General features: G+C 45.5%; 1 protein-coding gene across 4 annotated transcripts in view; it reads right to left on the bottom strand.

Moving 5' to 3' along the window:
* The window catches only part of TRPM1 (transient receptor potential cation channel subfamily M member 1), a 159,051-nt gene that overhangs the window by 59,202 nt on the left and 75,315 nt on the right, over positions 1-24,534 (bottom strand). For 2 of the 4 annotated variants that reach the window (XM_003280312.2, XM_003280314.3), the window contains exons 2-10: positions 17,752-17,831; positions 10,883-11,078; positions 8,747-8,960; positions 7,930-8,054; positions 6,940-7,111; positions 3,663-3,837; positions 3,125-3,248; positions 1,991-2,063; positions 1,092-1,192 (exon numbers count right to left, since the gene is read on the bottom strand). In XM_003280312.2, the coding sequence (XP_003280360.1) occupies positions 1,092-1,192; positions 1,991-2,063; positions 3,125-3,248; positions 3,663-3,837; positions 6,940-7,111; positions 7,930-8,054; positions 8,747-8,960; positions 10,883-11,078; positions 17,752-17,831 (1,260 nt within the window). Of the gene's footprint in view, positions 1-786; positions 1,193-1,990; positions 2,064-3,124; positions 3,249-3,632; positions 3,838-6,939; positions 7,112-7,929; positions 8,055-8,746; positions 8,961-10,882; positions 11,079-17,751; positions 17,832-22,298; positions 22,384-24,534 lie in introns of those variants that run through there. The other 2 variants (XM_003280313.3, XR_001115852.2) reach the window with 2 other exon arrangements.

Raw genomic sequence — 24,534 nt, forward strand, 5'->3', positions numbered from 1 at the left:
ACCCAGGCTGTAGTGTAGTGGTGCAGTCACAGCTCACTGTAACCTCAAATTCCTAGGCTCAAGCAATCCTCCTGCCTCAGCCTCCAAAGTAGCTGGGACTATAGGCATGCACTCCCATGCCTGGCTAATTTTTTTTATTTTTTGTAGAGATGGTGTCTCACTATGTTGACCAGGTTGGTCTTGAACTCCTGGCCTCAAGCAGTCCTCCCGAATCAGCCTCCCAAAATGCTGGAATTACAGGTGTGAGCCACCGCATCTGGCCAAGAAATGTGGTTTTTAAAACCAACGTAAACCCTCTAGATATTCCTACTGCCTTTCATAAGCAGCAGAGCCCTTTTTGCAAACAAAAATTTATCCTGACTCCTAACCTATAAAATGGATCAAAGAAACTGCTTTGACTGAAGAAGAAGTAGGAGGCCAGGAGTCCTTTATCATGCAGACTTATGTGTGTACACACACACACACAAGTTCATCCCCATGTCACACACACACATTAGTACTCCTCAACACCCCACCACACTGCTCAACCCATATCACACACATACAATACCCTCCCAATGACACCCATGTACACACTATACCACCCATGGCTACAAACATTACTCACCTACACATAATCATACCACATACAGGCACACCACGTATCACATGCACACAGACACCCTATACACACATACACACACACACATACACACACACACACACACACACAGAGTTCTCTAGGCCTCCAGGGTTTCATGGAACATAGTTTGAAAAATCATTGCCCTGGATGGAAGCATTGCATTTAATTTTAATAAGCTATTTTATTTCTTCTTCTTTTTCTTTAAAAAGGTAAAAACCCACTTTCATCAGCAACGATAAAATATTTGGTGATTAATTTCTTCAGGAGTACTGGTTTGAATGTGGAATTACTTCTTGTTGGTTCTTTGAAGTTAAACAGCAACATCTTCTAATGATCCTAATAGATTACATATCGTATCATCAGAAACCCCACATAATTTCCTGAGTTCCATGTCACAAAGGAGAACATACTAATATGTCACTTGTACAAAGTCATGATCAATGATATGAATTGAAAAAAACAGTATCACCGGCCAGTGGGGCCCAAAGACAAAGATCTGGCTTCGTGCTATGTCCACGCGGTTCCAAGCCAGTGCCAAGCTCAGCTGATCTGGAGCAGATACATTTGTTCCTAGAAAAGCAAGAAACCGGAATGATTTTTCACTCCACGCCTGGACCGCCAGGGTTTGGCAGGTGCCGGGTGGTGAGCACAGGCTTCCTGTGGGCTGCTGGCCTAGAACTAAGCATTGCTGGCTTTGCTCTCGCCCTGAATGACCACAAAGGCCCCAAACTGAAAGAGCTTCCCTGGAGGAAAGTGGAGGCAGCCTCTTCCCATGCCAGCTGTGCATGGTCTCCTCGGGAGGGACAGAAGAGGAACCCAGTGACTCGGGGACCCTGGAGATGATCTCCAGGAAGGCTGGAACCCTGGGACTGCCAGGCAGCCAGCCTGACAGCGACCCCTCCCCTCTCTCTGTCCTCCCTGCCCCCTCATGGCACCAGGCTAACCGAGAGGCAGGGAGGAAGTGTGCATCCCAGAGCAGACCCCACCCAGGCCATGAGTGCCAGCCTGAAGCCTGTCATTAGAGCCAAGACAGGGAAATTGGACAGAATACTGTGGAATGCAGTGATTGCAAAGGAACCCATCTGATGTTTACACTCTAGGAGCTGAAGCCCTCAATGAACCAGTTACAAATAGAAATGGTTCTGACCTCAGCCCATGATGGTCCAGGAGCACCCACAGACCTCTGCCCCACAGACACCTGTAGCGAGCCTTGTCATTCTGCCGTGGCTTCATGCTGAGACTGCTCAAGCGGCCTGGCTGGCTCAGGGTCTAGCACCAGCAGACATAGTCCATGGGAGGCCGGGAGGGAAGGATTGCCGGCCAGGCCAACATCAAAGGGATAGGAGTCACCATTTCCCGAGAGCTCACCTTTCAGCAGGGCAGTTAAAATTGCCATCTCAATGTCCTGCTGGCCCTCAGAACCCATTCTGAACACAGTGACCTGAAAATGTGAAAAGACCGAGTTAAAGCCAAGTTGAAAACAAGAAGGAGACATGGGGTGTTGTTACAAAATGACCACAGAGACTGACACGTAATAAAATGATCCTGAGCACTAAACAGTTTCAAAGCAAGTGCTGTTGATTTTTTTTTCTTTACTTTTTCTTTTTCTTTTCTTTTTTTTTTTTTTTGAGATGGCGTTTTGCTCTTGTCGCCCAGGCTGGAGTGCAATGGCGCTATCTTGGGTCACTGCAAACTCCACCTCCCAGGTTCAAGCAATTCTCCTACCTCAGCCTCCCAAGTAGCTGGGATTACAGGTGCACGCCACCATGTCTGGCTGATTGTTTTGGTATTTTTAGTAGAGATGGGGTTTCACCATGTTGGCCAGGCTGGTCTCAAACTCCTGACCTCAGGTGATCTGCCTGTCTCAGCCTCCCAAAGTGCTGGGATTACAGGTGTGAGCCACTGTGCCAGGCTGATTTCCAGAAGTTACAGCGTTGCCGTGGGGGGCCTGCCTGCATACTGACTTTATTATTTTCCTCATCCGTTCTGGCACCCTCGAGAGGAGGGAGCTACACTCCAAAATCTCAGTTGCCATCGGAGATGCAAAGTCGTATCTAATCAGACAGGAGATATTTGTAGGAATTAGAATTTTGAAGAGGCCGTCTTATGTGCACAAGAGTGCCTATTCCTTGTAAATGCAATGGAAGAGGGAAGGAGTGGGAAATAAAATAACAGAACTTTGTAAACATGCCTGACAGGGTGGTATGTGGCCCTTTTCCCCAAGACTATCAATCTGAGTAATATTATGAGTCTCAGAGGGTGTTGTGTGGTGTCACGCCCCACTTGCTAAGGTTCAAAAGCACCAGGGGCCCTCTCCTGCGTGGGCTTGTTCAGCTTCTGTCATGTGGACACAGCCGCCAATTTGGTATGCATTTGTACTGTCTCTCAGAAAAGGCCGGACTAAAATATGAATAACCCTGTCATGCACACATGGGCAGAATTAGAAAAGGAAACATAATTCTCTCCACAGAGCTTGTTTGGAAATAAATTCAAGACACTTACGAGTTCTTTCTTCTTCATGCACTCCATTATAATTGCAAACAGCTGATGTGATTGTGCCTTATTGTAATTAAATGTTTTCTGAATGGTAACTAGAAGTTGCTCCCTGAGGGACTCATTTATTATTCTGTTCAAAGAAAATGCAAGAGAACAAAACAAGGCAAGTTAAATCTATGTATGAATGAGTCAGACATCTCTCTGTCTTTGATTTGAGACTTTGCTGTGGGAGGATATCCTGACACAGGAGACAAAAAGTGAGCATAGTAAACACTGTATTCTCACTTGTCCTAAATTCCAGCTTTGTTGCAGACTTTCTAAGGGCAAATGAAGTTGGAAATGAGGGAGAGAGAATTCCATCAGGAACACCCTGCCTCTGACGGTTCCCCTGGATACTGACCTCAGGAAATGGGAGAGGAGATCTAGCAAATCTTCCTGATTTAAACACGTTTGGAATGTCTAAGCAGACCACTTTAGATTTTCTCCTTGGCCCAACAAAGAGGGAGTTACGAACCCGCCCTTCCTCGCGCGTCAGAAATCCTACCCGCCTTCTTCACAGTACTTGTGCGCAAAGGACAGGATGTCCGAGGCACGTCCGCTGCCATCACAAATCACCACGGGGACGGGAGGCTCTTCTCGCAGGTATTCCAAGACGATGGACACCACGTTAGGGCCCCCCTCCACCACGAGGCCCACCAGGGGCACACCCTGCCCCAGTCCTGCAACACAAACCACATTCGCCCGTACCACCTGTGCCCTGCACTGTCTGCCCAGTCGTTTTAACTCCTGAAGTGTGGGGAAGAGTAAAAACGTTACGACTTGGGGGATGCTCTATCTGGCTGGAAGGAATTCAGGCACATAATAGCAATTTTCTTTTTCTTTTCTTTTCTTTTCTTTTTTTTTTTTTTTTTTTTGAGACAGAATCACACTCTGTCCCCCAAGCTGGAGTGCAGTGGCATGATCACGACTCACTGCAGCCTCAACCTCCCTCTCAGCTCAGGCAATCCTCCCACCTCAGCTTCCTGAGTAGCTGGGGCTACAGGCACATGCCACCACACCCAGCTAATTTTTGGTAGAGATGAAGTCTTGCCATGTTGCCCAGGCTGGTCTCAAACACCTGGGCTCAAGTGATCCACCTGCCTCGGCCTCCCAAAGTGCTAGGATTATAGGTGTAAGCCACTGTGCCCAGCCCAATTATCATTCTTGCATTCTGTCACATATTATGGCCTCATTGGGAAAACCAGGACCTCAAAATCTGAAACTTTTTGACTCACATATGGTTAAACTCCCGAATAACCCACCCACCTGATGTTGGGGCTACTTCAAGGTGACCACTGAGAAATACTGGAAGATATTCCTGGCTGGAAAAATATCTCCCTGGCTGTCCTAGCCCATGGTCTGAAATTCCCACCCTGATGGCTGTCCCTGAAGAATGAGACGATGAAAGGGGATCTGGACCAGCCAGGGAAATTGCAGTTCAATTCCTGGCTTCTCCCTTATGACATTGGGCCAATCACCAAATCACCAAGAGCCTTAGACAGCCATTTGTAAAAGATGAACAATCACAGTGCTTCCTTTAACTCCTGCAGTTGTAAAAATATCAGAATATGTGTTTGGCTATCAAATAATTTTGTAAACGTTAAGTAGCATACAAATGAGGTACACTGTTCTTGTTGATGTTTCTGTTTTCAGTGGCTGGAATAAAGTGCTGATCTTGGATGCAGCCACATGGACAACTAGTGGCCCATCAGTTAATGACCTGTTCCCAGAGTCCTCCCTCTGTCGCTATCAGTTAATAGGACTCTTCAAGAACACAGTGGGCACCAACTAACTTTTGGTGGCAGAACCTGCAGGGATGGCTCTGGGAAGCAAGAGGTGGCAGGAAGATTCCAGGAGGTTGGGATTCTGGAATGGGAAGGAAATGGGAGTGGAGGCACATTTGCCTACTTCCCAATTTTATGCCACACTGGCCATGACAGATCACACTCTGAGCCTATTTCACCAGCTGTCCATTAGTTGTGATGGGAATTAGTTGATCGACATTAACTAAAGGCAAGTGGAAGTATCGCTGGTCTCAGCTCTGAAGGGCTTCAGATAAAACTCTGCCAGCAGGCCGGGCGCGGTGGCTCACGCTTGTAATCCCAGCACTTTGGGAGGCCGAGGCGGGCAGATCATGAGGTCAGGAGATCGAGACCGCGGTGAAACCTCGTCTCTACTAAAAAATACAAAAAAATTAGCCGGGCGTGGTGGCGGGCGCCTGTAGTCCCAGCTACTCGGAGAGGCTGAGGCAGGAGAATGGCGTGAACCCGGGAGGCAGAGCTTGCAGTAAGCCGAGATTGCGCCACTGCACTCCAGCCTGGGCGACAGAGCGAGACTCCGTCTCAAGAAAAAAAAAAAAAAAAAAAAAAAACTCTGCCAGCGTTGGTTATGAGAAGATTGGAGAATTTCAAATGAGCCATTTCAGAGTTTCTAATTTGCTTCCATGAGGTGTTTCTACAGTCAGGGACTCTTACATATGTTGAATAACTCTGCTGTGTCCACCAGAGTAATTACAGCTAAGTTCATTTCAGCAGACATGCATTGAGGGTCTGCTTTGTGTCAAGCCCTGACCAGGAGATATTGAAAAAATGAACTAAGATATCCTGGACTCTGCCTTTGAGATTTCCAACCCAAGCAAGGATTGGTATTTTCAATCTTTAGGAATATGGTGGCCAAATCACCTTCTTTTCGAGCAACAGAGTAGAACAGGTTCGTCTTGGCTTAGGCTGGAGTCCTCGAAGATCTGTGCTGTGGGAAGTGACAACTGAGCACCCCTTTGCTGTCCCTGCCCTGCTCAGAGCCCTAGGCGAAGGATGACAAAGGGAAGCCCACAAGTCACATGGCCAGGTGAAGTGGGGTGTTGTAAAAACTTACAAGTCCAGAAAAATTAGAGATGTGAGAACAAAAAACATTCAGTCATTGACCAACGTATTCATCAAGATCTGATTCTTGGAAATCTACAAATTTTCCTAGTAGGCCATCCCCATTCTACCCACTCTGCAGCATCACAGTCCCATACATGATGCTTCCCAATGACCATTCGCCAGGACTAGATGGTCTTCCCACAAAAATCTTGCCAGTGATGGGAAAAACAAACTACTCTTTCAGATCGTTTAACAATTGTTTGATGTTAAGAATTACTGGAGTATAAACATGCTCCAAGAGATTATACCAGTTATTATAATTCTAACCAGTTGTTATCATTGTTTCATCTGGTTGAGGTTTGCGTCTTTCTCTCTAGTTCGACCTCAGCTTTCGTCTGACGGTGACAGCTCCCCCTCAGGATCAGCAAGGATGATGCCCCTTCAGGAGCAGATGGCTCCTGCAACCCTCTCCAGATATGTCCCCACCTGGCCATCTTAGTCTACATGAAAGGCCCAGCGTTACAGAGATATTTAATGATCACATAATACTTATCAGCAAATAGAAGGAATCATACTAAATCTTTGAGAAATTGTTTTCCTGTTAAAACATTTAAAAAATAACAACTAATTACAGGGAACAAAAACCATTGGGCAACAGGGTGGGCAAGGCCATCACCATGGCGAGCACTGAGGGTTGTTTCATGCTAACTTGTGAACCTGGGGCAAAGCATCCCCATGTAGCCCAGTGAATGTGATTTGGTAGGTGGCTAAGGTAAGACATCTAGGTGAGTCATTTTCTGTTGACCTAACAAGAAGCAAAGTTAATCTTCTAATCCCCTTGGGCAATCTCCTTCTCAGCCTTGTTACCACTGTGATGGCATCAGCCCAGGAGGAGTGCGTGCCTTTGCCAGCACTTACTTGTGTTGATCTTCTGCAGGGAGATGTGCTTTTCCAGCAGCCTTCGCAGCTTCACCTCGGCGCCATACTTGCCCAGGGTGCCATTGTCAGCCAGGATGAAATGGGTGTGGGAGTTGTTGAGCACAGAGAGCTTACTTAGAGGGTTGGACATGGTCTGGTACACTCTTGTTACCTAACAAAGTGCACAGCGCAAATCAGACCTGCAGGACTTGGATGTTAAGACCAACAAGGGAAGCAAGCACAGTACATATGTGTGGAGTGACTGCACTAAATCCTATTCTCACCTCTCTACCCTGCCTTTTAAAGGTTTCATTTTTGCCAATTGTTACATTAAAATAGAAAGAAAGTTAATTGTTTTAGATAATGACAACCTAGCAATTGCACTTCTGGCATTTATCATAGAGAAATGAAAACCTTTGTTAACCTCAAATCCTGCACTGGAATGTTTATGGCTACTTTACTTGTAACAGCCAAACTGTTCCTCAACAGAAAAATGGTTAAAGAAACTGGTGCCTCCATACTATGGGATGTCATCCAGCAGTAAAAAGGAATGAAGACCGATACATATGGCAACCTGGACGCTTGTTCAGAGAACTATGTGGAGTGGAAAATACAGCCAGTCCCCAAAGATTACATTACTGTATGATTCCATTTACAGAACCTTCTTGAAATGGGGGGTGGCGCAGATTAGTGGTTTCCAGGGCTTAAGGAGGAGGTGGGGCTAGGAAGGAATGAGGTATATATATATATGAAAGGGCAACAGGAGGGATCCTCGTGTTGATAGAAACATTCTGCACCTTGACGTTATCAATGACAGTATCCGGGTTGTGATCTTGCATTATGGTTTTGCAAGATGTTACCATTGGAGGAACGGGAAAGGCTGCAAGGGAGCTCTCTTATTATTCTTACAACTGCATCTGAATCTACAGTTACCTCAAAATCAATCATTAATTTTAAAAAATTGCCAACATTTGCAGAGAAAACACTTACATCCTTTCCAACCAGGTCTTCCTTATTCTCCACGATGCCCCATGGAGCAATTCCTATAGCACAAACCCGGCCTCTGGACTTGGAGGAGTGGTCTTTCAAGGCATCCCCTACGTGGCTGATGACACCTGTGAGCAGCCATCGGTCATATTTTAGGCTCTTCTACTTCCCAGCATACCATCATTCATGAAATTTAGGGACACTTGCCCTGAGTCCCTACGTTCCCTACAGATCAGGGGTGAGACATACTCATCTTTATCATTAAAACAAAGTACATTGAAAGTCTGAGATCATGGTAACTAGCAGTCTTGCATTAACTCTAGAAACGGGAAAACAAAAACAGAAACCAAAGCAACTGTGCAGGGATTTCCTTTATAGATGTCTAAGGCCTAAAGTTGGAAATAACTGGAGTCTTTTTGGCATTCCTTGGCTGCCTTCAGTGAAAACTGAGAGCCAGTCTGCCTGGTATGTTCCTTAATGTCTTTGTGCCTCAATTTCCTTTCCTATAACAGGAAAAGGATTGTCGAGAGGTCTAATGAAGATGATGCTTGTACAGGGCTCAGTTCAAGGAATATTGCATGTCATGGGTGACCCAGAGATGTTGACTATTATGACAATCATTATTGTATTTGCTTTTTTTTTTTTTAAGAGTCATATCAAAGTAAAAAACACAAGCTAGGGAATAAAGACTTCACTTTTGTCATAAATAGGATCAGGATGCAATGTGTTTTGTTGTCCTTAGTTATTAGAAGCTCTTTGGGGAGCACAACGAGTTCTGGGTGGTACATTTATTAGCGGGAGGGAAAGGGCCTGCTCTTACCTGTGCTGACACCCCCGGTGAAGATCCAGGCCCCGGTGGTCATGGCAGCTTTGATCAGGCCTTTCCCAAAGACTTGTTTCAGCTTGGGCTGCATCTCAAAGTTCTGGAGGCCTCCATGCACAGATATTAAGAGCTTGGGGAGTTCCAGCTGCCAGTCTTTCACCATGAGATGGAGCAGTGAGTCTGGCTTGGTGTCATAGGATACACGGATATACTGTGAAAGAGTGTGTGGCACTCAGCCTCTGTTCTTGGTTTTGCTTCTCGTGTCAAAGGGGAGTGATGCTATTGCTCATGTCCAAGCAAGAACTGCCTGGCTTGTCTCTCCCTCAGGGCCCTAGAGCCCTCTGTGTGAGTCTGTAGCCAAGTGACTGAAGGGAACTTTGGAGAGGATTGTCAGGTTTAGCAAATACAAATAAAAGATGCCTGGTACCATGGTCTGAATGTTTGTATTCCCCTAAAATTCACGTGGAAACCTAATTCCCAATGCAATAGTGTTAAGAAGTGGGATGTTAGGAGGTGATTACGTCATGAGCATGGATCCCTCGTGAGTGGGACTAGTGTCCTTATAAAAGAGGACTCAGGGCTGGGCATGGTGGCTCACGCCTGTAATCTCGGCACTTTGGGAAGCCGAGGCAGGTGGATCACTTGAGGTCCAGAGTTCAAGACAAGCCTGACCAACATGTTGAAACCCCGTCTACTAAAAAAATATGAAATTAGCCAGGTGTGGTGGTGCACACCTGTAATCCCAGCTACTTCAGAAGCTGAGGCAGGAGGATCACTTGAACCTGGGAGGTGGAGGTTGCGGTGAGCCAAGATTGCGCCATTGCATTCCAGCCTGGACAACAAGACAGAAACTCCATCTCAAAAAAAAAAAGGACTCAGAGAGCTTGTTCTCTGCTTCTGCCATGTGACGACACAGCAAGAAGGTGCCATCTATGAAGCAGAGGATGGGCCCTCGCCAGACACCAAATCTGCTGGCACCTTGATCTTGGGCCTCCTAGACTCTAGAAATGTGAGCAATAAATTTCTGTTGTTTATAAATTACCCAGCCTAAGGCAATTTGTTATAGCAGCCAAACAGACCAAGACACCCAGTTAAATTTGAATTTTAGAGGAACAATGAAAAATGTTTCAGTACAACATTTTTATTAAATGCAATAAATCATGCAATATTTGGGACATACTTGTACTGAAAATTTATCCACTATATGTCTGAAATTCAAATATAACTGGGTGTCCTATATTTTATCTGGCAATCCGAACCTTGGAGGAATAGGTTCCAAAGTTGGCTTAGCTAGAACAGTGGCCCAAGAAGTTAGATGAGGATATTGTTGAGTAAATGGGTCAGGGGATCATGGGCCCACACATGAACTTGACCTTCTCTTCAAAGTGAGGAGGAGGTTAATAATGCTCAGATGCCTTGTCTCCTATGAACTGCTTCTTTGTGTCTGGGCTAATATGTAGGGTGCCATTTCAGAAGTCTGTATATTGCAGCATTTGGAACACAACTAAATTTTATTTTAACAATGACGTTGGGCCAGTGAAATAAAATGAAATTGCAAAAAGGCTGTGACTGGGCATGTAGGAGTGTAATTCAGAGTGAGCTGGAACGGACCACAGAGCTGAAGTCTCCCCCACTCTGGCAGGGCTCACTGGAAGGGCAGAGGGTACTCCTTGTTTACATGCAAATGTGAGGGACCTTGGTCCTTCTCGGGCCAGCTTAGTGTAGGCCCAGGGAAGCTGTGGACGGACCACAAAGGAAAATATTTCCAAAGACTCTCAACACATCTAAGGGGGCTGCAGGTCCACAGTTATTAGAAAAAGGAGTTTGTCTTTCGTTACTGAAGATGGAGCAATGGAGTGTGTTTGCAGGGTTGGGCCAGAGCCTGGTTTGTGGATTCAGAGCTTTGGTATGGATTTACGGGACACTAGATGTTCTTTACAGTGGTGTCCAGTTTCCAAGCCTCATGGCTAAAAGCCATGTGCACAGATATATCTCTTGGTTTTTCAATGAAATATCTATGAAGATTGAGCTACAGCCATGAAGGAGACCAGGTATCTGCAGTTTGGGGCTGGGGGACTGGCCGCCAATGGAAGCTGTGATCCTAGTGGCACCATGTCTGAAGGCCTTTCTCACCATGGCTTTATTGGAGTATCCACCACCCTGGAATTCAAGAACTCCGTAGGAATCTGTTGGATAGCTCTGGGTGTGCTTGGCAACAGACCATTTCTCTGGCTGAGTCTCCACCTGTTTGTTTTCCTCTTCATTTTTGCTGGGTGTTGCACTTGGCAGAGGGGGGATATGCTGGTTGGTGAACTGGCCACAGCAACACCTGAAAACAAAGGCAAAGCAAGGTCTTTCTACAACAATCTCTCCCTTTCCCCTTCATTAGCAAAGATGAATTAACCTCAGCAGGTGAGTTGGGCCCAAACAGGAGCCTAGTAACACTTTAGTAAGCCAGCTTTATTAGGGACAGAAATGCCCCATCTGACGGCCTTTTCCAGATAATCAGTGCTATCTCTTTATATGCCAGTCGATTTTAGACACATTGGATGGTTGCTCTTTCTTTCTGAAAATATTTTAACTTTTTGATGTCTTGATAACATCAGTATAAACATCAAGTACTGAACATTCTGTGACAAAGTGTAGACATGCCCTCTGAACATAGAGTTGACCTTCCAGATTTTTCTTTCTCTTGTTGTTCAGGTTGGAGTGTAGTGGCACTATCATAGCTCACTGCAGCCTGGACCTCCCCAAGCTCAGGTGATCCTCTCACCTCAGCCTCCCTAGTAGCTGGGACCACAGGCATGCACCACCATGCTTAGCTAGTTTTTGTATTTTTAGTAGAGACAGCATTTTGCCATGTTGCCCAGGCTGGTCTCGAACTCCTGGGCTCAAGCAATCTGCCTGCCTTGGCCTCCCAAAGTTCTAAACTTACTTACTTAGGTGTTAGCCAAGTTTTTCCGTATTGTTGAATTGTTCTGTTCCTTAGTAAAACATTTCTCCACCCAAGTAATGCTAAAAGGTTATTTCAAAAGTGACCAATATATGTCTTTTTCTGCCTTGGACAGATGGCCCATTGGGCCATAACCTGCCCCAGCATCAGGGATCTTCTAGCTCTACAGCGTCTCTCCCAAAACCCAGCCAACTTCTCATGCCCTCCCTGAACTCTGGCTTTCTAGTCTTCTCTGAACATGTTCCCTGGCTTTGTGCCAGTTTCTTTTCCTAATGTGCCTAGGATTTCATCTGTTACTCCATCATTTTTGGCTGCCACTGTTTTGAGTGGACTGGACCCACCAAAAACTTGAACAGTTTGTTAGGAAGAACTGCAGTAGCCTGGAGTGATGTCTTGGTGGAGATGGAATCCAGGGAAGGCATGGAGGGCAGGTCTGTTCCTGGACCCACCAAGAGCCTGCGTGGGCAGCCGTGCACCCTAGCAAATGGGGTGGGAGAGCTGGGGATGGAAGAGCTGGGGATGGAGTCGGCTTGAGGACTGGAAAGGATATCTTTACTGGGCTAGATATGTGAGTGTGTGCATGTGTGTAACGCACATGTGCAGGTCCCTTGCCAGGAGGCATTCTGTGCTCCCATGGGGCCAGCCTTGGGGCTTCCTCCCTGCCTTGTCTTTCCTTTTTGTTTTCCTTTTTCTTTTCCCTCCCCACTTCCCCATTCTCTCCCTCCCACCCTCCTTCTGATGGCCTTCCATCTTCCCTCCCTCACTCCCTCCTTCTTTCTCTCTCTCTTTTTTCCTTTTATTGAGATATAATTCATGTAATACATAATCAACCCATTTCAAGTATATGATTCAGGCCAGGTGCAGTGGCTCACGCTTGTAATCCCAACACTTTGAGAGGCCGTGGCACGTGGATCACTTGAGGTCAGGAGGTCGAGACCAGCCTGGTCAACATTGTGAAACCCTGTCTCCCCCATAAACACAAAAATTAGCTGAGTGTGGTGGCACACGTCTGTAATCCCAGCTAGTCGGGAGGCTGAGGCAGGAGAATCATTTGAACCCTGGAGGCAGAGGTTGCAATGAGCCAGGATTGTGGCACTGCACTCCAGCCTGGGTGACAGAGTGAGACTCTTTCTCAAAATAATAATAATAATAATTATATATATATACAAACTATATATATATATAGAGAGAGATTAAATGGTTTTTAGTATTGACAGATATGTGCAATCATCATCACAGTTAATTTTCGAACATTTTCATCACCTCAAAAAGAAACTTGGCATGGCATACTTTAAGTTACCTTCCTTCTCACCGCCATCTATCTACCTGTGCACCCCTCCCCAAGCCATAAGCAATCACAAGTCTACTTTTTATCTCTGTGGATTTCCATGTTCTGGACACTTCATATGAATGCAGTCCTATAATATCTGGTCTTTGGAGACCAGCTTCTTAGCATGTTTTCAAGGTTCATCCATATTGTAGCATGTGTCGGTACTTCACTCTCTTTCATGGCTGAATAATATTCTCATGTATGAATGGATGAACACTTTGTTTATCCATTTATCATTTAATGGACATTTGGGTTATTTGCACTCTTCGGCTATTATGAATAATGCTGCTATGAATATTTATGTAACAAGTTTTTGAGTGGATGAATGTTTTCATTTTTCTTGGGTATATACTAGGCATGGGATTGCTGGGTCATACGGTTACTCCATGTTTAATCTTCTGAAGAACTGCCAAACTGTTCTCCAAGGTGGCTGTATCATTGTACATTTCCACCAGTAGTGTCTGAGGGTTCTGATTTCTCCATATCCTCTCCCAGGCACTATCTCACATTTTCATTCTAGTGTTCCTTCTGAGTGTGAAGCAGTATATCATCATGGTTTTGATTTGCATTTCCCTGAAGAATAAGGACATTGAGCATCTTTTCATGTGCTTATTGACTATTTGTGTATCTTCTTTGGAAAGATGTCTATTCATTTCCTTTGCCCATTTAAAAAATTTGGGTTATTATTTTTTTTTAATTATTGGATCTCTTTCTGTATTCTGGATACAAGTCTCTTATCAGAGACATAATTTGAAAAGATTTTCTCCCATTCTGTGGGTTGTCTTTCCACTTTCTTGATAGCGTCCCTTGAAGCACAAAGTGTTTAATTTTGGTAAAGCCAATTTTTTTGTTGTTTTTGTTGTCCATGTTTTTGGTGTAATATCTCAGAATCATTTGCCAAATCCCAGGTCATGATTTACCCTTACATTTTCTTCTAAGAGTTTTATAGTTTTAGCTCTGACATTTAGGTGTTTGGTCCATCTTGAGTTAACTTTTATAGATAGCATGAGGTAAGGGTCCAAGACTATTCTTTTGCTTGTGGCTATCCAGTTATTCCAGTACCATTTGCTGAAGAGACGACTACTATTTCCCCATTGAAAGTACTTTTCACCCTTGCCAAAAATCGATTTGCCATAGATGTGTGGGTTTATTTCTGGACTGTCAATTCTGTTCCATTTTTCTATATGTCTATCCTATGCCAGTATCGTTGTCCTTTTATTACTATAGCTTTGTATTAAGTTTTGAAATCAGAAAACGTGAGTCCTCCGATTATTCTTTTTGATGCAATTATAGATAAATTATGTTACCAGTTTCATTTCCATATAGTTCATTGCAAGTGTATAGAAATACACTTGATTTTTGTGTATTGATCTTATATACCACAATCTTACCGAACTCATTTATTAGTTCTAATATTTTTTGGTGGATTCCTTAGGATTTTTCTATGTATAAGATTATGTCATCTGCAAATAGAGAGTTTCACTTCTCTCCTTCCAATCTCAATACTTTTTCTTTCTTTCTTTCTCTTACCTAATTGCTTTGGCTTGTACTTCCATTAAAATGTTGAATAGAAGTAGTAAGATAGGACATCCTTATCTTGTTCCTAATCTTAGGAGGAAAGCATTCAATCTTTCACCATTAAGTCTTATGTTAACTGTGCATTCCTTATAGCTGTTCTTTATCGGGTCGAGGAAGTTCACTTCTATTCTTGGTTTTCTGAGTGATTTTTTATAGAGTGTTGAGTTTTATCCAAGGCTTTTGCTGTGCCTATTGAAAAGATCATGTGATTTTTGTTTCTACTATATTGATATGCTATATTACATTAATTTTTTTTCTAATGTAAACCAACTTTACATTCCTGGGATAAACCCTGCTTGGTCATGGTGTATCATTATTTTTATATGTTACTGGATTTGGTTTGATAGTATTTTGTTCAGAATTTCTGCACCCATGTTCATAATAGATATTGATCTATAGTTTTCTATCTTGTAATGTCTTTGTCTAGTTTGGTATCTGCGTAGTACTGGCCTCATTAAATGAGTTGGGAAATATTCCCCTCTCTGCTATTTTCTTGAAGAGTCTGTGAGGAATTGGTATTGACTCTTCCTTAAATGTTTTTTAGAATTCATTGAAAAAGCCATGGGCTTTTCTTTGGGCAGTTTTTTTATTACTAATCCTATCTCTTTACTCCTTATAGATCTGCTCAGATTGTACACTTTTTCTTGAGTCAGTTTTGGCAGTTTGTATATTTCTCGGAATTTTCCCATTTCATCTAAGTTATCTAATTTGTTTGCATATAAGTCATAGTATTCTTTTATACTCATTTCTGTAAGGTTGGTAGTAATGTCCAGTCTTTCATTTCTGATTCTAGTCATCTGAGTCTTATCTTTCTCTTCTTTTATGACTCTAGCTAAAGATATGTGAATTTTGTTGAGCTTTTTAAAGAAGCGCTTTTAATTTCATTGAATTTCTCTACTTTTCTATTCTCTTTCCCATTAATTTCCACTTTAATCATTATTTCCTTCCCTCTACTTGCTTTAGGTTTAGTTTACTCTTCTTTTTCCGGTGTCTTAAGGTAGAAAGTTATGTTATTTATTAAAGATCTTTCTTAATATAGGTATTTACAGTTATAAATTTCCCTGTCCACACTACTTTATCTGCATCCCCTAAGTTTTGGTTTGTTATGTCTTCATTTTCATTTATCTAAAAGTATTTTCTAATTTACCTTTTGACATTTTCTTTAGCCCAGTGGTTATTTGGTAGTGTGTTAATTTTCACATATTTATGGGTTTGCAATTTTTTTCCTCCTATTGGTTTCTTATTTCTAATTTTATTTCATTGTGGTTGGAGGACAGTTTGTATTATTTCTATCCTTTTAGATATTTTGAGGCTTTTTAATGGACTAACACATGGTCTATGCTGGAGAATGTTCCATATACACTTGAGAAGAATGTGTTTTCTATTGTTATTGGGTGGCGTGCTCTATAGTTATCTGTTAAGCCTAATTGGTTTATGATGTTGTTCAAGCTTTCTATTCCCTTGTTGGTCTTCTGTTTAGGTGATCTATCCATTATCGAAAGTGGGGTATTGAAGTCTCCAACCGTCATGTTGAATTGTCTACTTCTTCCTTTGTTTATGTCAGTTTTGCTTCATGCATTTTGATGCTGTTTTAGGTACATATATGTTTATATTTGTTATAACTTCCTGATGGATTGTCCCATTTATCATTACAAAATGTCCTTAATATCTCTAGTTACATTTTCTTGCTTTAAAGTATGTTTTGTCTGAATCCAGTATAACCATTCTCACTTTCTGTGGTTGCTGCTTACATGAGTGGGGCACGGGTGGAAGAAGGGAGCCTCTATCCCTCAACTGCATTCATCCAGGACTTAGCCTCAGCCACAGGTGGTAGGGGACAGGATGAGAAATGCTGAAATCCTGCTCCTCCCTGGAAGAAAGCCCCCTGACTGGGAGCTGGTGGAGAGGGAGCTCTGTGTTCTTGGCTGCAGCAGTCTGGAGTAGAGTCTTCATGTTGCTGAGCTGGGCAGAGGGAAGGAGGAAACTCTTGGTTCAAATCCCACAGACTCTAGCTTTCCTTACTGAATTTTTGCTGGCTTTCTCTAAAGATATTTCTTTACTTGCTGTTTGTCTTTGGGATCATTTCCAAGGGTTTAAACGGTTGGTTTTTTCATTCTAGTTTGTTTTGTTTTGTTTTGTTTTTTTAATCCATGCTGGGGACTGCATGGAGTGCATCAAGGAGGCTTGTATGTGAGCCCAGAAGCACCTTATGCCCTCTATTGCCTGGGCGTCTGGCTTCATGGAGGACTGCAGTGCTGGCACAGAGAGTTCCCAGGATGGCCTATGTGCCATTGAAATAAGAAGGGACATGTAGATGCAACAAAGGGGAGACTTTTGTGACCGTTGGCATTGTTTCACAAAGGCATTTCTTACCTCGGGGGGCAATCACTGGGGTTTAAGCAGGGAGGAGAATCTGCAGGGTGGTGTGGGGCAAGGATGTGGAGGGACTGTGATTGCATGTGTGAAACAAATTTGACCCAGGTGATCTCGAAGAGTGTGTACTTCTGTGTCATTATTCTATCTGCATGAATTTCATATTGGATGAATGTGTGTATAAATTGTTCCCCTTCCCCCAGACTCAGCCTCATAGCTTTTGCCCTTAGAGATGAGATATTTTAGTTAAATTAATCTCTACTTGCATGACTTTACAAGGCCTCTGTTCAGCTTATAACTGATGCATTTTCATGTAGGTGAATAAAATTGTTTGATGTTTTGTGTATAAGCCAAATCCTTTAATAAAGTTATAGGTAGTTCATTCAACCGCTCAGATCTTTCCTGTGATGGAAATTCCTTTTCATCTAAATACATTATGAAACTCTATTGAAGAGGCCTGGAAAATATCCTGGAAACCCGTTGAAAGCCCTCAGCTCCTTGATCTTGCTGAGACTAAGAGGAATGATGTGGGCCCATTTGGCTATTAGAGTTCGCATTAGGGTGAGTGGCGGATAGAAATTCTTTTCTGAAGCCATTTGCATGTTAATGGAGTAACAAGGAGCCCAAGTGACTCCCTTGTTAGTGACTCCTATGGGGAATGGATTCTGGCCACCCTTCTGGACTCCTCTTTCTGCCTCTTACAAACATGAGAATAGTGGTAGACAAGCACTGGTTTGGATAATGTCTTAATCGTGGCTTTCAATTTACCTGTTAGAGTCTTTCGTGCTAGGAATTACAAAGATACATTCCCGTTTGCAAAAGGTTTTCTCTATCCAAGATTTCTGACCCTGGAAGAGAGAGATAAGTGGATATTAGACCAATATATTCCCAAGCCATCATCAGAGTCCATTCTTATACTTTTATAAAACAATATGTCTGCCCACAACATCTGACTAGTCATCTGCAATAATAGTGGATGCAAGTCTTTAAGGATCTTAGCTCTAGTACCTTTTAAGAGAAATGGCTTGCAAGTATGTATTTAATGGTTCTCATTTTGCACCTTAATTCATCCGTATCCACCTGTTGAAGATATTTTTTGTGCATGGTTCTGGGGTGGGAGCTGTGGGGATTTCCGAGGAGATAAACTGCAGTGCAAGTGTTGTTCACCATCTGGAAATGGCACATTAGGGGTGCAGCTCAGGGAGGCCACCTGGAGCAGAGGGAGGTGGGAGGGAAATCCCCTGTGGAGGCCCTGCTGGTGCTGGATGCTCTGCGATTCCTACTGGCTTTATCCCACATGGCCTCTTGTTCTCAGTCACCAGGGACATCTCACACAGAGGCTGGGCACTGGGAAGTGAACCGGCCTGCATCTGAAGGGCTCCATTGGGTCTGCCTCCCAGGGTTTGTGGAGTCAGTTGGCAGAGAGAGCTGGGGAGAGCCCTTCCTGCAGGCGGGAGGGAGGTGCAGGCAGGCTGCGGGGCAGGGGCCTCGGGGTTCCCTGGAAGGGCTCGTGGGAGGCAGGGAGAAAGCCAGCACCCTTCGCTGGATCTCCATGAGGCCTGGCTCAGTGCGTATTTGTGCTCTTTGTGGATGTATGATGTGTGTGTGTGCTATGTTTGTGTGTGTGTTCTATGTTTGTGTATGTGTCTGATGAATGTGTGTTGTACGAGTGCAGAGTATGTCATGATGCATGTGTGTGTGTGTGATGAGTCTGTGTGTGAGTGGGTGTGTGTGCACGCATGTGTGGTGTGTTTGTGATGTGTGTGTGGTGTTATGTGTGTGGTATGTGTGCAGTGTAGTGTGTTGTGTGCATGACTATGACCTGTGTAGTGTGTGTGTGTGTGTCTGTGGGGAGCTTGTGGGGTGCTTACAGGCACGGGGAAGTGGAACGCTTGGCATGTGACAATCCTGAGTCAGATCTTAGAGAAACCATGGCTGGCGGGAGCCTCGTGTCCTTGGCCACCTTCCCACAACCACCATGAGGAGTGCCCCATGTGCCTGTGACCAGGATGGGACTGAGGTATCTGCGGGGTGAGGCTTGGAGCTGGCCTCTTGGCTGTCCCCATTTACCTAGGCAGCAGTGCTGCTCTGGGAGGTCCATTGTCTCTGGGGAGGTCACCTCTGCAGAGGTCTGCAGTGACAACCGCATGTCAGAGAGGCCCTCCGCAGAGAGGTCATGCGATGCCTCATTTGTTACTCTAGGAGAGCCCCAGCGCTAGTCCCAGCTGTGCGGACTAGGGCCTGCAAGTACCCCCCAAACTCAGCCTTTCTGGGGAGATCCAAGTTGGCTTGTTACTTGGCTTTTTGAATAATAGAAATGATGATAATTCAAACCTTCCCCAGAAGCCTTCAAAAAGCAACACCGTACACTTTTCTCTGTAAATAATTTAATGACTGTTTAAAAACAACATCCCTAGCCTCAGAGGTTGGTGCTTTTGTGCTAAGGCAAGGGAGGCAGGCAGTGTGGGCTCAGGGGAGAAAGAAAGCATGGAGCAGGAGTCTCTGAAGCCCCGCCCTGCCGTTCTGTTTTGCACTTTTCCCGTCTGTTTCGCACTTCTCCAGTGCAAGACAGCAAAGCCCAGCACGTGCTGCCTGGAAAGAAACTGTGCTTTTCCCCTTTGCATCTCATGCCTTACTTCCCAGAGAAGCTGGGTAGCCCTTGTTTTTTATAACATAGGGGTTGCAGTATTTGGACTATATGACAACTAAAGACAAGAACTCTAAACAAAGATTGAACTCCCATGAGTAGGTTACTTTTTCTGGAACATCACATAGCAATTCTGAAGCTGTTTTTGTGTCCTCTAGGACTGAACAAATAAATTAATATATTGCAGATGATTGGAGCTGAGTTTCTCACTGCTGGAGAAAGGAGTTACAAATACGGAAAGTGGGGAAGGTCACAATGAACCCTGTAGCTAAAATTAAAGTTATCAGTGTGAACTCATGGTTTGTAATATATAGACAGGTATAAAAACAGATATAAATGTATGTGTGGTCCCTCTCTATACATATACACCTATATAGAGATATAACATATTGTATTAATTAACTATGGAGTAACAAAACAAATTGCCCCAAAACTTAGTGGCTTAGAACAACAAACAATTATTATCTCCCAGTTTCTAAGGACCAGGAGTTGAATGTGGCTTAGTTGGGTGCTTCTGACTCTGGTTTCTCACAAGGATTTGACTGAGCTATGGGTGGGGGCTGTGGTCTTAAGGGAAGGAATGAAACCCGGAAGGATCTGTTTCCAGGCTCACTCACGTGGTTGTTGGCCCCAGGCCTCCCTTAACTCCTTGCCAGGGGAACCGCTCTCCAGGGCAGCTCACGAAGGGGCAGCTGACCACCCTCTGAGTTCGCAAGCGAAAGAGGGCATGCAAAACAGAAGCCGGGTCTCTTTATAACCTGGTGTCCAAAGTGACAGCCCAAGGCTTTTGCCGTAGCCCATTCATTAGCGTTGAGTCACTCAGTCCATCCCACACTCAAGGGAGGGGGTTACACAAAGCATGCATTCAGCAGGCAGGGACCTTGGGGCCATATGTCTACATATATATGCACATATGCATGCATGTCTGTATGCTTACACACTCTTACATTCCCTGGCTCCCTTAATGGGCTTCACAATAACACCTCAATAGCAATGAGCATACCTGTGCTCCAATACTGGTTTCCAAATACCATTCTCTACTAAAAGGAATCCAGGGCTGGGGCGGGGAAGTATAAGAAGAACCTGGAACATCTTACTGTACCAGCAAGTGAGAAACTTTACTTTTGACATGGGAACATGCCAAAAGAACACAGTAGCTGCTTGAAGGGGCTCCCAGTGGCTTTCTTGACTACAATGAAGAATTATAACCTTTAGACTTAAATAAAGACCCATGAGTCCACACTGATATAAATACATATGTAAATAAACGCACAGGGGAAGGGGAAAGCTCTTTCTTCCAGTGGAAAGTCCCTATTAAATGTGGAAGGAATGATAGAATCTGAAAATCACCATTTGGCAACCATCAAGAATCTTTGATGAATGCTAAAAGTAGTGGGTAAAAGTCTGAAGAGTAACAACGTATTTACATAATCTCAAAGTATTTCCCATGGATACTTATTAATTATAAAGGAGAAATTAGTAACTCGACAGTGGAGAATTCTGGAGAGAACCACCTAAAACAAAGTGCACATCGCCTGTCATGGAACAAATATTTATCATAAGGCTCTGGATAAAACGCACCAAGAGGAACAAAAGTGCCCAAAGTACATCATCTGAACCTGACCTGGAGGAAAGATCATCAGACAGCCCGAGCTGAGGGCCATCCTACGAAATAACCCACTTGCGTTCCTCAAAAACGTCAAGGCCACGAAAGACAAGGAAGAACTGAGGGAAGATTCCAGAGGCTGGACACAAGATCTGGCACTGTCCTTCCCTAGCCCACAGGCCCCGCCCCCAAGTCCGCCCCCATCGTCCTCGACCCCGCCCCTCACCCCGCCCCCTGTTCCCTTTCACGGCCCCGCCCTCTCAGCCCTGCCCTCCAGGCCCCGCTCCAGGCCCCGCCCCCAGCCCTGCTCCCTCTCACAGCCCCGCCCCTCTCCCCCCCCCAATTCCATCTCACGGCCCCGCTCCTCGCCCCCTCCCTGCTCATTCTCACGGCCACGCCCTCTCAGCGCAGCCCTCCAGGCCCCGCCCCCAGCCCTGCTCCCTCTCATGGCCCCGCCCCTCGTCCTTTCCCACACTTTCCCTGGCAGCCCCTCTCACCGCCCTAGGATGAGAAACCCGCGCTGGGGCGCTGCCCAGGAAACCTGTGCCAGCACAGCGTGCGGAGTCAGAAACCAAAGCCCAGGCTCTGAGCGCTTGGGCTCAGGCCCCTCATCGTGAAAGGGGGAAACGCAGCCTGCCCCACAGGACTTAATGCCACCGGCGGATGAGGGAGCAACAACGTGCCCCTCGCTGGCTTTTGTGGCTAAATCTATTCCATCACAAGGGGTGTTTAGATGCCTCCTTCAAGGCAGGCCCCTGGTCCCCCCCCTTATCGTGCCAGTGAAGGGCATCTGTGATGACTCTGGGGCATTGGCCTTGCATTTTGTCCCCCAAATTCCGAAAAGGAGGGCTTTTCATGGTGCCGAGCGCCAGCCCTTGCTGTGGCTCTGCACCAGGGCAAGTGCAGCTGGCGCCATGGCCCGAGCCAGGCTCAATCCACTTCCCTCTGCTTCACTGGAAATCCGTCTTTTCCTAATAAAAACGCTAGCATGTGACTAACGTACTTTCTTGGGGGGGGGGGGGGCGGATGGGGAGGGTGGAAGTGCTTTACTTAGGTATTAACCATTAGTTTTTTAAAAGTTGATATAAGGAAATAGCCTCAGTCTAGCACTGCAAGTTACTGCTGAGTCTTCAGAAATCTTCTAAACCTACGAGGATAAACAAGAGGAGTAAGAGTCACTTTGCCTGCAGCCTCTGTCTTGGGAAGCAAGATGAACAAATCCTGCCCTCCCTTTGTTCCAGTCTCTGCTCTAACGTGGCCTCTTCACCAGGGCTCCCTGACTCCCCATCTACCCCAACCCCTGCGTCCTGTTCTCCATAAACCTTCTCCCCCACCTCCTCCCTGTCCCCTCCTCAACCTCGCACCAAAGCCACAGAGGCAGCAGCCCCCTTCAGTTCTGTGCTGTATCCCCTGTGCCTCCAGGAGGGCCTGGCAAGAGCTCAACATCTCCTAATGACTCAGTGATTTACTCAACCTCCCGATGGAGCAGCACCACCTGCTCAGCCCTTGCTAATGCCACCTACAGCAGCAGAGTACTTGCCAGCAGGGCACACACGAAGGAAGCCAGGTCACCCCAGGAGAGGCATGGCTCACCTGGGGAGGAGCTTGGTCTCCTGAATCTGCTCAGAGGCAGTGTGCAGGTGAAAGGCAATGGGTGGAGGCCCCTCAGTCAAACTTTCCTCCTTCCCCTCCTGCCAGGTTCTGGGGCTGAACAATGCCAAGGTCATAACAAATGGCTGAACCCGCCCTGACTCCTTACAGATTGGTCACTCAAGTTTCAGTGCAACGATAACCCCACTGCAGGGGAGACCCTGCAGGTGCCACCACCTGTCCTTGTGAAAGGAGAGAGCAGGGCTTCCTGTGGTTTGTTCACAAACCCTTAATAACCTCCCCATCCCCATTAGGTGAGATACTGCCCACTTGTGCAAAATATAACAATCCATCAGAAATGGTTATTTTGAATGCCTCTGCGCTGGATGATAGGAGCACTGGCGCTGGAGATTGAAATCCCACTGAGATTTTAAGAGTGCTCGTCCCAGCTGGGAAGTCTGTCTACCCTGGCTGAGTGAAGGGACAGTGGAGGTCATGCTGGAGGCGGACTGCTGGCACTGCCACCACGCCCCCAACCCCTCTAAGCTGTGATTTTCTCATCTCTGAAACGGAAATGGCTTTGAGTGGTTTTGAGCCTTAGCTGGGATCATATTTGTACAGTATCTGGGAGGTACTAGATTTAAATGCAATACTGGTCATTATCAAATATGACTGCCATGCTGAGGACCTAGCAATTTTTCGTCTGTAGCCAGGACCATGTGTCCATGAAGGGCCATGGGGAGGCTCCAGGAAGAAAGTCCAAGAGGAGTGGGCTGAAGGGCAATGGGAAATGTTCTGCCAGCTCTGTACTTATTTATTTTTTAAAGAAAGAAATATCTGCTACAAACATGGCCAAGGAAACCTTTGTACCATGTGGGTGGGGGTTGCTCAGGTGCACGTTGTCGTGTTATTCTCTGGGCGTTTACGTAGTTTTAGAGTGAGGGGGCTGAGGAAGTGTGGACAGCAAGTGTCAACCCCAAGGTGAAGTCTTCCCCTGAGGGGGAGCCCAGAAATGGTGGGAGCTGGAGTGGAATGAAGGGTCATGGGGGGCTTTAACAATCTGACCTTCTAGAAGGTGTTTACACACACAGGTGGGGGCAACCCACAAGGAGGGGTACAGGAGGGTGCAGGGGGATACCTTGAGAAGGCTGGACGGAGACAAGGAGGGAGGCTGCAAAGACACGGTGTGACTTTGGTCTGGGAAGACATGGCTCGGGGAAGTGGCTGAATGTAAGAGCTTGTGTACTGCCGGGCGAGGCTCTGTTTACTCAAAGCCCTGTGTCTTGGGCCAAAATTAACAAGCAAACCCCACAATGAAACTAATGATGTGTGGACCAGTTTATCCAGAACTGCTTGTTTTGTGTATATATTTAGAGCAGACGACTCAAACTCTCATTCCCACAGCTACATGTGGCCCACATATGGGCTTGGTTGGATCCTTTTGTAAAAATTACATTTAGCTGCCATTATTAACCAAGAGGGAGATTATACTTATGGCTTCTCTTGAAAGCCCTCAGGATGTGGGAACGCTGGCTGGTGTCCCGGCACAGCTGCAGGTGGTGGTGGGTTCCCACATGTGCCCTGACAGCTCCCTGGGACCTGCCTTTGCCTGGCTCCTAGGGGCACCTGTGGGCCCCACCTGGGGCAGCACCTGTGTGCCTGAAACTCTCCATGCAGGAGAATCAAACAAGCCTGCCAGCCAAAGCAC

This window comes from Nomascus leucogenys, chromosome 6 (assembly GCF_006542625.1).
Source record: "Nomascus leucogenys isolate Asia chromosome 6, Asia_NLE_v1, whole genome shotgun sequence".
In the NCBI taxonomy this organism is placed as follows: Eukaryota; Metazoa; Chordata; class Mammalia; order Primates; family Hylobatidae; genus Nomascus; species Nomascus leucogenys.